Source organism: Podarcis liolepis (assembly GCF_965112155.1).
Source record: "Podarcis liolepis genome assembly, chromosome: 1".
Taxonomy (NCBI): Eukaryota; Metazoa; Chordata; class Lepidosauria; order Squamata; family Lacertidae; genus Podarcis; species Podarcis liolepis.
The window spans coordinates 87,859,024-87,874,809 of record NC_139554.1 but is presented as its reverse complement, the minus strand read 5'-3'; the positions used below and the strand labels follow the sequence as shown (position 1 = coordinate 87,874,809).

At 43.1% G+C, this 15,786-nt stretch overlaps 1 protein-coding gene and 1 long non-coding RNA gene across 3 annotated transcripts in view; one reads left to right on the top strand and one right to left on the bottom strand.

The window, feature by feature from the left end:
• The first annotated feature begins 5,551 nt into the window (after positions 1-5,551).
• On the top strand, positions 5,552-12,748 carry LOC310701383. Its single transcript, XR_014523030.1, has 2 exons — positions 5,552-6,333; positions 6,785-12,748. It is a non-coding gene; the product is annotated as an uncharacterized lncRNA (long non-coding RNA).
• The window catches only part of MARCHF4 (membrane associated ring-CH-type finger 4), a 115,108-nt gene continuing 108,779 nt past the window's right edge, over positions 9,458-15,786 (bottom strand). For both annotated transcript variants that reach the window (XM_083490831.1, XM_083490832.1), the window contains exon 4: positions 9,458-13,671. In XM_083490831.1, coding sequence (XP_083346957.1) covers positions 13,310-13,671 — 362 coding nt within the window. In that variant the 3' untranslated portion in view covers positions 9,458-13,309. The remainder of the gene's footprint in view (positions 13,672-15,786) is intronic.

Below are 15,786 nucleotides of genomic sequence, written 5' to 3'. Positions count from 1 at the left end.
ACCCAGAAATAGTACCTCACGTTAAGAACTTTGCTTCAGGATGAGAACAGAAATCATAAGGTGGCAGCGGGAGGCCCCATTAGCTAAAGTGGTACCTCAGATTAAGAACAGTTTCAGGTTAAGAACGGACCTCCAGAACGAATTAAGTTCTTAACCCGAGGTACCACTGTATTTTTAAATAAATGGTGTAATGGGGCCTGTTGTATGTTGAGGATAAGAACTACTTAAAATGGTGGCCCAGTATAAGACAATGGGAGAGTGCCAACCAGAGGCCTTTTTAGAATCTCCTTTTCAGGAGAAGCGTGGGGGTAACAAAAAAGGCTACATTAAAGATAGAAAATACTTGCAAAGTAAGTCCTATAAGGTGCCAGGGAATGAAATGGGAACCGTGTGTGTGTGTGTACTCGTGTGCGTGTGTGTACAGAGCATCTGCTCTAGAGTAGGGTTGGGTGAACGTTTCTATTTCATTTTCTCCCTGTTTCTGATTTTTCCAATATTAAGTTCAACTCCCTACATTTCCACATCAGTTAGACAACTTCTTTTCAAACAGTCCTCATGAAAATCCACCTACGTTTTAAGATTCAGCTGCATTTAAAATTGTGGGTTGATTTTATTGTGTGCTGTTTCTGTTTTAAACTATTCTTAAATTTTAAATTGTTTTTAAAACTGTTCCTATATATTGAACTGTTTCATTTTTGTTGTTATATTGTAAATGGCTTCAGGATATCTCATGGGACGAGATTCATGCGTCAGGCCTGCGGCTTTGTAGGAAAAGGCATCATAGAGCAGCCAGAGTAGGATCGGGATGGGCAGATTTGATGCAGTTTGCATTTAAAGGCAAGCCTGTGTGTTGTTTTTGGAATGGTGTTTGCTATTCTGAATGTCATATATTTTATAGTTGGCTGACTTTATTACTTTGAGTATATATGTATATCCATATCTATATTTACAGACAATAGAAGGTTATAAATCAACTACAGTAGTCAGCAAGCCCACACTGACTTTTGCCATTAAAGGCAATCTTGAGTGAAAGATGGAGGAGGTGTGGAGAGGGAGCTGCTTAACCCTTTCTTCCTCAAACTGTTGCTTCTAAAAAAGTCTCTGGACCCATTAAGTGCTTTTTGACCCTTTGAAGTGAAGCGCCCCTATCAGCGGGAGGAGACGATATTTGTTTATGGTCTTGGTGTACAGCAGCTTTGTATTAAATAAATGTATGTAAGCTAAAAGTCCTGTATGAAGTAGCCCCATGGTTTCTTAAAGAGATTTGTGGGCCGCCGCCATAATTACACTGTGCATTTGAACTAAAGTAAAGGTAAAGGGACCCCTGACCATTAGGTCCAGTCTTGACCGACTCTGGGGTTGCAGCGCTCATTCGCTTTATTGGCCGAGGGAGCCGGCGTACAGCTTCCAGGTCATGTGGCCAGCAGGGCTAAGCTGCTTCTGGAGAACCAGAGCAGCGCACGGAAATGCCATTTACCTTCCCGTCAGAGCGGTACCTATTTATCTACTTGCACTTTGTTGGGCTTTCAAACTGCTAGGTTGGCAGGAGCAGGGACCGAGCAACGGGAGCTCACCCCGTCGCGGGGATTCAAACCGCTGACCTTCTGATCAGCAAGCCCTAGGCTCTGTGGTTTAACCCACAGCGCCACCCACGTCCCGGTGCATTTGGGAGTGTTTAGTGCATTTGAACTAAACACTCCCAAATTGTAAGCAAAACACGTGGTGTGGTGTGACTCATGGATAGCCACGAAAAGGGATTTTATTGACCTGGCTTGGGAATAAATAATCAAGAGAGCGGGTGGGGAGTGGGGAGAGAAACGAACAAAGCATTTCAACTTTTTCCTCCCACCTTTTTTTCTTTATTTTAGAAAACAACCTTCAAACACCCAAGAATACTTTGTCTGCCCATCAAGAGCACTTGCTATTTCATACTTGATGTGGGAACATGACAGGAAAGTGACATAAATGAAGTCTTGAAATGAGACTCCTTTCCCATTAGGCTGATTCTTGAGGGTAGCACAGCAGTCTTCTCCATCAAATTTCTACCTCCCACCAGCAGTTCAGAATGCTGAATCTTGAGTCTGGATCTGTGATAGATTGTCTCAAACATACAGAGGTATCCTGATGTCTTACCACCCAAGCCTACCACCCACACAAAGCTGTGTCAAATTCCAGGGAAGGTGTTCTTAGTGCAACTTTTGGAAATGCCATCAAAGAAACAACTATAGAGTTAGCATGTGCATGATGTAAAAATCCTTTGGGAACTAATGGGGGAAGCCATGAACGGGGTTCTGCACACCTGAAGCAATGAACTTACATAACTGAATTGCTTTCCTTCCTGCCTCGCTCTTATCAGAAAGGGGGCAGGGAAGAGCTCTATCTGTTAGTGCCACATTAATCTGTGAATGTAGCACTACCAGCTTTTGTCAGAGGTGACGGTGGGGAGACATGTGGAAGCGAAACAAGAGCACCTGATTGTATCAGTGCATTGCAAAAACTTTGATGGAAATCGTAGCATCAGGGTGATGTTTTGCAGAATACAGCACAGATCAGACACTGCAATCAGAGTGAGGCAAAGAGGGCATTTTCATCCAAGATGTTTCTGATGTAAAAGGGTCGCCCTCCATTGTTACTAGTGAGTATTATACCATTAATTGTTACAATAAATGCATAATAGTGAGAACTGTTTCTGTGCCAAGGACAGGAAAGAGGGGGAAAGGAAAACATCTGTCCTGTGTCACTCTGAACTTTGGTTCAGGAAAATGTTCATTCCTCCCCCGAGAGGTGAGAAATCTGGAAGGCTAGAGACCTCACCTTGATCTGCTCCATTTATAACAGGCGGGGGTAGGCATTAATGAAGTAAGCTGGGGAAGCCGGTGCACAGAAACCTCAATGATGTTGGGGAAAATGCTAGAGTCAAATACGAAGAATGTGGCAGTGTTTGGACTAGGCAGCTGTTTGTGTACAGCATCTAATCCAGCCTTTGCTAATCTGCTGTCTTCCAGATGTTTTGAACTTCAATTCCCATGAGGCCCAGCCAGCCCTGATGGGAGTTGTAGTCCAAAACACCTGGGGCCAGGTTGGCAAATCCATAACCTCAGTGGGATCAACCTCAGTCAGGTATTCTTCTGCATGTACACTTTTAAACAAATCTGCTGAGTTTATCTGTGTGCTATTGATGACCATTTTACATTGTTTTAAGTATACTGCTTAGAGGGCCTTTTAAAATTTATATCATTTTATCATCAGGGCAGTTTATATCATTTGTTTTAATAAAGAAAAAGGAAATAAACATCTTTCTTTGCTCCACTTCTTTTTTTATAGGCCAGGCATAGGCAAACTCGGCCCTCCAGATGTTTGAGACTACAACTCCCATCATCCATGACCACTGGCCCTGTTAGCTAGGGATGGTGGGAGTTGTAGTCCCAAAACATCTGGAGGGCTGAGTTTGCCTATGCCTGTTATAGGCAAACTCCTGCAAGTGATAAGAAACTATATAATGCTGTGTTAGTGTTAACAAAAGAAGAGCCCCGTTGGGTCAGACCAAGGGCTTATCTAGCCCAGCATTCTGTTCCTCATAGTGACAGACCAGATGCCTTTGGGAAGCTCACAAGCAGCACATGAGGACAATAAGCCCTTTCCCACAGTTGTTTCCCAGCAAACTGCTATTCCTTGTTGAAATGAAGGCACTCCAAAATGATGTCATCGCCCAGGACACTAATGTTGTGCTATGTTGCCATTCTTTTGACAAAAGCATTTCTCTTGTGCTTCAACACATGTTGAAAACCAGTCTTGAAGTCTGTTTTGCTACATAGACAACTGTCGCTTGCATTCAGCAGGCCCAGCAGCCAGGATGGATTGTCACTCATATGGAAGTGTCAAAAGCAACTGCCACAAATTGCCAGCAAGAAGCAGCCAAATATATTCACTTTCCTTCTAATTAATCTCATTTCTAAAGATTGGCACTCTGATAAATGGGTGGCTGTTTCAGTGGGCTACTTTTCCTTTAAATTTCCTGACATCTGATGAAAAAAGAAGGGGAAAGAATTTCTGTCTTTGCATTCTCTCCACCTCCCTGTCTGCTGCCCATTTGATGCTTTGGTCAGTTCAAGACAACTTGTTTATTGAGCATTCATCCTGACTGGTTTGCACAATAGGAGCTTGGGCAACACAGTCTGCTTATTCAGCTTTCATTCTGATTTGTTTGTGGACCTTGCAGACCAATCAAATGATTGGTATTCCACACTTTCCAGTGCATCTCCCCATCATTTCATCATTTTCCTTATTGCAAATAATCTTTTTTTTTAAGTGTTTATGTTGCATGAGAGCTCCAAAACCACTTTAATTGTGCAACCTGAATTTGCTGGTATGCTTCTGAATCCCACCAACAAAACAGCAACAGTCTGGAAGCAGCCAAAGTGCTCCTTTTACTACTTTGAATCTTTTTTATTGTGTTTTGTTATAAATGACAATCTTTTATTTCCTTAACAAAATTCCTCAGAAAACCATTTACACAGGATCTTATTACCCGGCAATAGGATGTAGAAATGAACCTCCATTTCGTTCTCAGACTTGGATGCCCACCAACCATTCACAACAAAACCCGAGTCCTTTGTCACTCCAGATATTTGTGCTTCAATTATCTTTGTGCTTACTTTGATCTATATATGGCTCGGTCTATCCCTCCTGCACTTCAAGAACTGATCACCTCTCCCTTTTTGTTGGTATAGTTTTAATGTGGCAAAAAAGACAACTTTTTGTAAACAAGTAGACAGCAAACATATCCACTAGCATTCACCCACACACCCCATTTTTAGGGCTGGTTCCACCATGAAGTTGTCCGGTTGGGTATCAATTTTCCTCATCTTTCTGTGTCAATAAAAACAATATTGAGCTTCTGTCCAGGAGGTTGTTGGATGGGGGAGGCTTTGATTAAGGTCCAAATGTATCTAGGGGCAGCACTGGTTCTCTGCATAAAGTTCTCTGCATAAAGATAAGAAATCCAACCCCTGGCAATTAGATGGGATCAAAGTAAAATAAAATAAAAAACTTCAAGGGTAACTAACATAAATGAACTTAATCAACAGTCTCTTTATACAGAATCTCATGGCTGTGATGCCCATAAATAGGATGACAACATTTATTACAAAAAAGATAAACTCTTGTAGCAAAGAAAAGGCAAAATTCCAAAAAGAAAGCTGAATACCAGATGTACAGTGGTACCTTGGGTTACAAACACTTCGGGTTACAGACTCCGCTAACCCGGAAGTAGTACATCGGGTTAAGAACTTTACCTCAGGATGAGAACAGAAATCGCACGGCGGCGACACGGCAGCAGCGGGAGGCCCCATTAGCTAAAGTGGTACTTCAGGTTAAGAAAAGTTTCAGGTTAAGAACGGACCTCCGGAATGAATTAAGTTCGTAACCAGAGGTACCACTGTATAAAATCTATAATACAATAACTGGAATGGATGAATCCATATACAAAACATGTATCAAAATAGTACACAACCTATGAAGAAACATGCAGTAATATGCAAGGGACCTTCATATATTGTGGATATTATTTTGATACATGTTTTGTTTATGGATTTACCCATTCCAGTTATTGTATTATGGATTTTGTACATCTGATATTCAGTTTTGGGGATTTTTGCACTCTTTTCTTTATTAAAAGTTTCAATTTTTTCTATGTAATAATTTTTGTTAGTATATTTATGTCCATCACAGCCATTAAATTTACCTTGACCTTTTTATTTTATGTCGTTGCCTTTAATAGTCAGGGGTGATGATGATGAAGATGATTCCTTCTTTTGGTTTGTTATAGATATTTAGCTAGGATTGCCTTGGAGAGAAGAGTTTACCTATCTTCCACCCCAGCGCTGCAGAATCTGTGGTCCAATGGATGTTGTTGGGACTCCGGCTGCCACCAGCCCCTTCTGTCAGCATGCACAATGTACAGGGATGAAGGGAGCGGGAGTCCGGCAACAGCTGGCCACAACTTCGTCACTTACCCCTGTAGCCACAAGTTGGTCATTTACCCCTGTAACCTGCCCCTTCTGTTTCTTTAATTGCACCAAGTATAACAACTGGGAGATGCACAGTACAAAGAAATAGTTTTCTCCCTTCCAAAGAAGTGAGTTCTTGCTTTTTGGTCAACCGTAAGCCAGCTGAAGTAAGAAAACTTGACCGTTTCATAAGAAGTTGTGGAAGTGAAAAAGAAGAAATAATCCTTTTATTTGTTTTTTGTTTTTTAAAGATGCAAATTAAAGGCAACACAGGAGAACTGTCAAAGCAAGAAAGGAGATATGAGAGAAAGGAGATGAACATTCAGTAGGAAATTTCTTTGTTTTGGCTAAATCATATTGTCTCTTGCCTTGATACGTAATATGCACTCCGCCTCCCCCATGCTACATTAAAGGAGGAAAGAGGAAAATAAATGGTTGTGCTGTTACAAATGTTCCCTCTGTGGAAGCATTCCAGCTTGCCAGACGGAACAATCCTCCATCTCCTGCATACTGTGTTGGGCTTTCTTCTGACCAACCACCCCCTTGAGCTATTTGGAGAGGGCATGTGGACAGGGGGAGAGCAGGGTAAGGGTTTGTTAGGTCAATCCCACCCAATGTATTTGATTTTTTGCTTAGTAATATTCTGTTCATTAGGAAGAAGAAGAAGGGAGGAAATAAAGGGAACCCTTCTGTGAACCAAAGGGGGAGGAGGGTGTAAGTTTGAGTATTAATGCCACCACCAAGCATGCTGAGAATAAAGTTGCAGCCTCTCTTAGTCTGCAGCTTTGGAACCCATGGCTGCAAAAGCGACTTTGTGGAGGACAAATCTGAAAACGGCACGTAGGATCCTGACACGCAGTAACTGGGGACAGCCACTGTACCAGACCAGAAAGGTCAATATATGGGGAAAGACCACGAGAGAGCAGCACTACAACACTTTGGAGAACACAACTGAGGTACCGATTTTTAAAAGGTCTTAACTCATTTTAAGGAAAGTGTTTGGTTCTCTCTCTCTCTCTGGCCACCCTTAAAGCCTCAACAGTTTCTTCAGACTCTCTGAAACGAGATTCCACCCCTACCCACATCAACTTGTCAAGGAAAAAGGATTAGAGGCTTGTACAAGAGGAGTCCTGTTAGGTGGCATAGAAATGGGGAGACGCGTGGTAACTGGAGACAGACGCTTTATGCCTTATGGAAAACATGCACACATACATATTATAACAAAGCTTGTAGCCCAGAAAGACACTGTGGTATCCACTAGGTAGCATGCCTAGTTGCACCCTGGGAAGAACTTCTGACAGGATTCAATTCAAGAGGCTCTCCATTCCTCCTGCTCATGCTGCATCAAAACTTGCTGAGGAAACCAGATTCTCGCTTTTGGGAAGGGGAGCACAGAGTGCCATTCATTGTCAGGAACGGATGTGCTTCACCACTGATTCTCACAGTGCCCCATGAGGTAGTTATAGTATCATCACCTCCTCCCTGCTCCCAAGAGCAGGAAACATGCTCAAGGCTAGAAGAGAAGAAGAGTAGAATAAGAGTTTGGATTTGATATCCCGCCTTATCACTACCCAAAGGAGTCTCAAAGCGGCTAACATTCTCCTTTCCCTTCCTCCCCCACAACAAACACTCTGTGAGGTGAGTGAGGCTGAGAGACTTCAGAGAAGTGTGACTAGCCCAAGGTCACCCAGCAGCTGCATGTGGAGGAGCAGAAACACGAACCCGGTCCCCCAGATTACGAGTCTACTGCTCTTAACCACTGCACCACACTAGCTACAAAGAAAATCCCTATCCAAATGAAGCTGAGGGGGAAAAACCTCAATCTGCAATTAACTCCTGCTTCTTCCCATCACAAGATGTTCTTATGGCTTCTTCAGTCTGCGAGCTTCAGGGAAATGTTGCCCCCCCCCACCCCATATAATGTGAAGGATACCCAGCTTCATATTACATCTGATGTAATATGTGCTTAAAGCCACGAGGATGGTTATCTTCCAGCTAAAAAACAACAACCCGACTGCTTGTAGGATGGAATCTGGAATTTGATTCATATAAAAATGTGTGTAATGTTTTGGGCAGCTTTAAATGATGGTGACAGGATAGCCACCCAGTGGCCCTAGTGCTTATTCCAGCATCCATGTGCTTCATGTCTGATTCTGAACCCCACCCAACACAACTTCTAATTCCAAGGAGCCCTTCCTAACCCTATCATGGGGTTGTGTGTGTGAAGCAGGAGGGCAACATTTTAAAGGGAAAGACCTACACAGGCCTCTGCTACAGCTCCACACAGAATGGTCACTACCTGGGACTCTTTTTCCTTAAAACCAAGCAAAGAAACATAGAAGGGGAGATGCATGCAACCACATTTAATGTTTTAGTCCAGCTCTTAAAAGAGCAGTGTGGGATTACGACAGGCAGAAGCCACCAGTCCTGTGCATCCCTGACAGATGTTGAATCTGCCTTTGGGGCTCATCGACAGTACCTTCCACACTCCCTGTAAAATGTTTTCGTTGGTCTGCAGTCATGCCACATACCAGGTCCATGACGAGCAGTTCCGATTATGCCAACTAGCTTTTTGTAGACTATGCCATTTCCAAGATGTCAGGACAATTCAAGGCTGATTCCACATGACGCCAATGATCGGAACTATGCACTGCATAATAAAACCCTTGCCTCCCCCCCCTTTGCACTTTCCATATTCAAAGGGAATACCCATCAGAACACAAGAAACCCTAAATATGGGTTGCTTCCTATTCCCTTAGGCCAGTCGTGTTCAAACTATGTAACTGGCTGCACACTTCCCTCAGTCAAAAAGGAAACTGAGCCTCTCCAGTTGTGAGACAAAGACAACTGTTGACAGCCCAGTCTGCACTGTTCTCTCTTGTGTCAAACTCAAGGGTCAAATGAGATGTGATTGGAGGCTGATTTCTACCTTTAAAGTCAGATCTGTTGCAATCATGCTAGAAACTGGTGGGGTAGAGAGTCTGGTTTTCAACAGCAAGCAGAAAGTGTGGATAAGGGGCACCCTCACAGCATAACTCCCTACAGCCTCTGTTCCAGGTACTTTCCCCTTAGTTAGGTTCCCGTGTCAGAACTGAGCCCAGCTGAGAGGAGAGAGGCTGCCATGGGGGAGGGAGAGAAGGGTCTGGACTCCATCTTCACCCACCTGCCCCCTTTTTTATTTCAAAATCAGGATTCTACCTTGGTTTCTAAATGATAGCCGCTGTTCTGGGTTACTGTTAAGATACAATAATCTATCGCTCTCATATTTAGAGTGGGGTTCTTTTGCCCCAATGGTTCAAGTAATTAAAACATGGGCATCCTGGCTGACGTTGTGCTTTCTGGATGGGACTAAAATGGAGCAAAATTGTAGGGGAGGAAATTCCAATGAATAAGAAAGGCTTTCCAATATTGTTAATAAATTAATTAGCACTAGTCACACATACTCTGCGTAGTTGTCCATATTTCATTTATTAGGGAAGAAGCAAAATTTCACTTCCTTCTGAGACGTACAAATTGACCTAAATTGTTCTGAGGTGGAGAAGATCATATCTCCCCCAACAAGCCGTTGTGTGATACCCATTATTGAAGCAATGTTTTCAGTGGATTTAGGTAGGTAGTAGTTCTGTTGATATTGGGCTAAAACATCTCAGCAAAATTTCCTGATTTTTGTGTGGTCAAGAATACATTTTAAAAATTATTATCCTCATCAGTAGGTCACAGGTCTGAATTGGGGTTTTTTCTCCTTTTGGCATCCTGATGGTGTAAGAGGGTTTTTTGGGGGGGTGTCATTTTAATTTCCCTACTTTTTGCCCAAGTTGATGTCCAGAGGGTTTAAAGTGACTGAAAGACATAATGAATCAGTAGAAGCATCATGCAAGGATGCAGAATTGGCAGTGAAAAATGCATATAACATTTATAAATTTATAAAATTGTTTATGGCTGTCTGCTGCACATTCAACTCCAAAACATTCTTCATTTAGCCTATGTCACATCTCTATTGGCTCAAGTCAGGGATGTGGAACTTGTGGCAAGGGATGATGGGAGCCAAAGGCCAACAGCACCTGGAAGGCATCAGGTTCCCTTTCCCAGTGGTAAAGGGATGGAACTCAGAGTAGCACCTGTTAACCTTGATCTTTGGAAGTGTGGTATAGGTTTTTTTTTAGTTGTCCTTCCTGTATCATTAAGCTTTTGTGCTTTTATTGTTATTGTTTTATGGGTTTATGCTTATGTATTATCATGATGGTTTTGTTTTAGTTCATGTAACCCACCCTGGGACCTTGGGGCGAAAGGTGGGTAAGAAATATTAGTCAAAAAATAAAATAAAACCCTGGCTGTAGCTTTTGTGGCTGATAAATACACAGAGCCTGCTGCCACTGATGCTCACTGCTGCCCTACCCGTAACTGTTATTTACCCGGAATATTAAGGTCTTAACAACTTATAGGCTTGCTAGGCAGTGCTCAACCTCCATATGCTTAATGAGTTAGTCAATTAAACATATGCAAATCAGCAATGGTTGAGTGGCTTTTTTCTCTCCTGGCAGAAGTGGGGACCTCAGGAGGAGTGGTAGTATCATTACAGGGTGAGGACTGGTGGGAAAGGAAAAGTCAAAAGGTAAATGAATACGTTTCGATTTTCTACTTTGGAAGCAAATATTCCCAACAAAAGTAGCTTTAAGGCTTCCTCTCTGGGCAGCATCCCTCATATGTATCAGATGAGTCACTAATTGTGCTTAGAAAGATAAGTTCCCTGAAAAACGGACGGTACATCCAGAAAACACTGATCCCATATACTGCTGAGTTCCTACAACTGACCTGCGAGAATGACGAGGATCACACCCACACATTTCAAGAACTCTCATACAACTTTAACAATCATGGTCCCCTCCACCAAAGAACCCCCAGAACAGGGTGCTGGGAGTTATTTGGAGACCCCTCACAGAGCTACAGTTTCCAGCATCCTCAACAAATGACAGTTCCCAGGATGTGACCAAGGTTTGCAGGCTGATGCCTGTGTTTGGATGGTACTGTACTGGTCCTTGTGAAAGAGAAGTGGAACTGATACTATTCCATTGCTCCTTACTCTATACATGGAACCTATGCAGGCCAGACCCCAAGGGATAGGCCAGGGTTGGCTTCACATGGGACACCACAACAGGGGATGAGAATGGCCTAAGGTGCATTGTATTAAGGGTCCATGATTTCCAACATGGACAATCAGGACTTTTGTGGCAGCAAGTACCATCTAAAGTGGCCATGAGACAGGAAACAATGAAGGAATACTTTGTGCCAAGGTCCTTTAAGTATGTCATTCCCTCAAATAGTTTAGGGGTGGCACAGGGACCTCGGCTGCTGGGAGTTGGCTCCTATGCTTCCTTGGTTCCTGCAGTGGACACAATCTTGGGACATATATATATATATATATGCTGAAATCCTGCTGATTATTCAGGTGAATTCAGGTGCTGAACTGGTCTTCTGCATGTATCCAGATTGTGATCATCATGTCCTGATTCAACCCCTGCTTTACTGATGTGTTCAGGCTGTGGTGACTCACAATCTAGGTAGATGTCAAGCATTCAAAGATTTGCTTCAGTGTACGCAAATCTGGTGAATATGACAATTTGTGTGGATCGAAAAATAACAGCAACAATAATGATAATCCACTGTAAGATAAGGCAGCTTCACCTGGGATACTTCAGCATTTAGTGTTACTTGTGGAAGTACCTGTGGAGAAGGGAGAGTATTCTCAAATTTATTCAGCGGGTACCCGGCAAATATACCAGTGTGATTATGGCGGCTTCTTCCAAAGAATCCTGTTAATTGTTTGGTCAGGGTGATGCGGTTTCTCTTAGCAATTTCTAGTGTAACTCATACTGCTAGAATTCCCAGTGTTCCTTGCAGAGAGGGACCCATTCAACCAGTTTTACAGTGCGCTCCTCCCATACATGTTTCTGAGAAGTTAGTCCCCCTGTGTTCAATGGGACTTATTTCCAGAAAGATGTGCATAGGATTGGAGCCTAAATCCACAGTGTGGATTAGACTTGGGACTTTCATTTGTTTTTTGAGTGCAAAGTTTTGTGGCTTAATACCTAAGTCAGGCATCCTCAACCTTCGGCCCTCCAGATGTTTTGGACTACAATCCCCATCATCCCTGACCAGTGGTCCTGTTAGCTAGGGATCATGGGAGTTGTAGGCCAAAACATCTGGAGGGCCGCAGGTTGGGGATGCCTGAACTAAGTGGATGAGACTGTTTCCAGGAGCAGCTAGATTATAGGAAGTAAATTTAAAAGCAGGAAAATCACAGGGGCTTATGAGAAATCACCGATACAGAGGTGCTGGAGAATGAGGGGGAAAAGCCAAGTAGGAAATTCAGTAGGGGACTATCCCATTTTGAAAAATCTGCAAATAAAACACACAAATAATTCTTTCAGTGTTAAATGTCATAAATCTTCCCCTACCTAGTGCCCTCCAAATGTTTTGGACTACAATTCCCATCAGCCCTAGCTAGCACAGATGCACTGATTGGGGCTGGTGGGAGTTGTAGTCTAAAAAAACCAGGCTGGCATAAATCATCCACCTTGTGCTTTGGACATTGATTCCTACAAATGTTTGTGGCTCAAATGAATTTGGCCCTCTCTCTGCCAGTGGCACTCCCTCAAAAACATTGAAAAATTGTAGTGTTTGAGGAGGGAGCTAAATCAGGAATTTGTACCTGTTGCATGTTTGTTTGTTTGTTTGTTGTTGTTTTTTAAAAAAACCTGGGCAGAGTGTCTTTACTCATATAAAATAACAATAACAATAAACTGACTGCTGTTTCATCTTGAACACCCTGTGGTCACACAAAATAGCATAGGGCCACAGAATAATTTATGCATTCAAATACTTGAACCCCATGGTTAATACAGTTTAAAATACTCTGGCTTCCTTGCTTCCTTCCTATTCAGTGTCTGCGTGGGTGTTTAAAAACTTACCCATTCATTCCCTTGCAGTAAGACCAGCTGTCCCTCTCTGCTCCCCACCCCACCTCAGCCCACCAGCCTCTGCCCTAGTTCAGTTTTTGTAGTTCTGTATTGCACTTGCTTTGTTGTACTTTCCAGTGACTGCAGAACCTTTTCAGCCGCCTCTCAGCTGTGTGTGCAGCTCTGCCTCCGCCACCATCTTGGCTGGCCAAGGGCCTATTGTGCTCCTGGTGCAGCTGCAGAGGAAAGGGGGTGGAGGGTGGGGGAAAGGCACGCCGCGCCCCCTCCGCTTATGAGTTCCTCTGCCACTCCGCGTTGCATTAAGGCCTCCTGAATTCCTTTAGCTCAGACCGTCGTGACTCTCATGACGAGCTCTCTGTTTGTGCTAGAGTGGCTTCTCTGTTCGTGAGGCCTCAGGTGGCTGAGTATATGCAAGATGGTATAAGCACAGTGGTGGTCAGACAAGGTGCCCGTGGTGTGGCCAGCTCCTCGAGCCACACTCTCGGCTGGAGCAGAGTTGCTAGTGGCACCACCAGTGGAGGATGAATGGTTAGTCTGAGAAGAGGTTCGTTGGTTGGTCCTGGCCCCTGTTTTTTGATCCTCCAGGTCCTTTGTTTTGTCATAGTTCAGAACTTTCCACTGTTGGTTGACTGCTTGCCATCGTTTAAAAATCCTGTAAACTGAGGGTCCTTCATGGATTATTAGACCTGTAGAATAAAAAAGAGTGTGTGGATAGGAGAGAAAAAAGAGAATCTATTAATTTTTCACTGACTCATCATCACTGCACACACACCTCTGAGAGTCATCTAGGACCAACTCCACGTACATACCCCACAAGTATCCTAGAAAAAAATGGAACATCCCATTTTTTATTGCGAGAGAATGGCGGACATTTTGGTTGCCATAATCTCACGCGATTTTGTGGTGCGATTTCCCCCTGAAAAAACACTTTTTCGGGGATGCAGTCTTGTGTGGTGCTCCCAAACATGTGTTTTAGAGTGCCTTGCCCCCCCCAAAAGTGTTGTTTTTTTAAGGGTGTGTGTGCAAAACCATGTGAGATCATGGCAACCAAAATGGCTGCCAAACTCTCGCAATGAAAAAAACAGGAAGATGGTGTCCAGGAAGATGGCATCCTGGATTTGGGCTTCAAAGTGATGGAAGGTACACATGCCCCATGAACATTTTTTTGATATAGCTTTAGGGGGCACATCTTGCTCTCATTGGCGCTTAACACAAAGTGTTAATATTTGGGAGAATGGCCTGCTCCAAGCTCCATCATCATTCTAAAATGATAAACAGATTTAAAAGACCAACAACAGTGTATGGATTGCCTGTCTGGATCAGACCAATCTCCACCTAGACCAGCCTTCTTGAGCACAGGCCTTCTTACAAATAGCTGTGACCTGTGAATGGCCTGAAATAGTGAGGATGAAATGAGCATCCAAAGCACCCAGGAATTCCTTCTTTGTGGAATTACGGTATATTTGCTGAGTCTGTCTATAAAGAGAGCTGAACTACATGTTATGTTGAGGGCACTGGATTGGTTCCCCTGCCTCAGGCATCTGGTGGGCTATTGTGTGAGGAGATGCTGGACTAGAAGGGCCTTTGGACCACTCCAGCAGTTGTTTACCAGGAGAGATGAGACAAAAACAAGGTCAGGGCTCCATGGATGCATCAGTAGGAGCATTGCATTGATTCTACTGACCTTCACACTGCTGCTTCACCCCTCCCACTAAGTGGCATGGACTCTGCTGCCAGAACTGCTGCTGCTATTGCTGCAGCTCTGCCTCACCCTGGCTAACATGAGCATTTGTCAGGGATGATGGGAGTTGTACTCCGGCAACATCCGAAAGGTCACAGGTTGCCCCATCCCAGGTTTAAGCCTTTAGCACAAACTTTTCACACACCTAATATTAAGAGACAAGTGCAAAAATAGTATGCTGGCTGCCAAACACAACTTATGCTGTGATTCAGAGGGACACATGCATATGATCTGCTGGTCTTCCACTTTGCCCAAGTGGACTCAAGTACATCTGCAATTTGGCAGACCCCTTTGTTTCCAAAGTTCAACAATCAATCGCGGGAGTCAAATATTGATGCTGAAGGTCAAATGTTTATTGCAGAATGAACACCAGCACCTTCACATTTCTGTTAAAAGTTTGGTGAGGAATCCTGACCTCAATTATTTAAGTTCAAGTATATGACCTCAAGAGTCTGCCTCACCGGATCATGAGTCAGATGTGGAAAATTCAATTCATTTCAGCCTCAAAGCTTATCACAAATATTAATGAGAAGGCTGATTCAAGAGGATTTTTTTTTAAAAAGTCTGTTTGTTTTGCTTTGTAAATTATAAGTGTTTATGATCCCATGCAATTAATAAAATGATGTTGATGGATGGGGCCAGTGCATCAACCATACACTTGTTTTCCTAGATAAATTGCGCTTCAAAATATTTACTATAAGTGCAAAAATAAGTTTGTTTTCCTTGGCAGTTGCTGGGATCCAAATTACTTATTGATTTCCCAGCATTGAGCTCAGGAAGCTGTAAAATTAAAAAGGAACCAAGCAGAGGACTGGGTGGGCAGATGGAAATAATGCAAATGCATCTGCAACTGTAGAAAGCTGAGGAGAGAGCAAGGAGGGACTCGGAGAGTAATTTGCAAGAAGCTGTAGGATTTCATCAAAATAAATTTGAGTCAGTTGGAGTTATGCAGATGTGTAATGTTTTCTGTGCGGTTGTTTAATTTTTTCTTGAGTAGCCAGTCATTTTAATTATTGTTTTGTACTGTTTTTAATAGTTTTTGGATTTCTCTTCATTACCC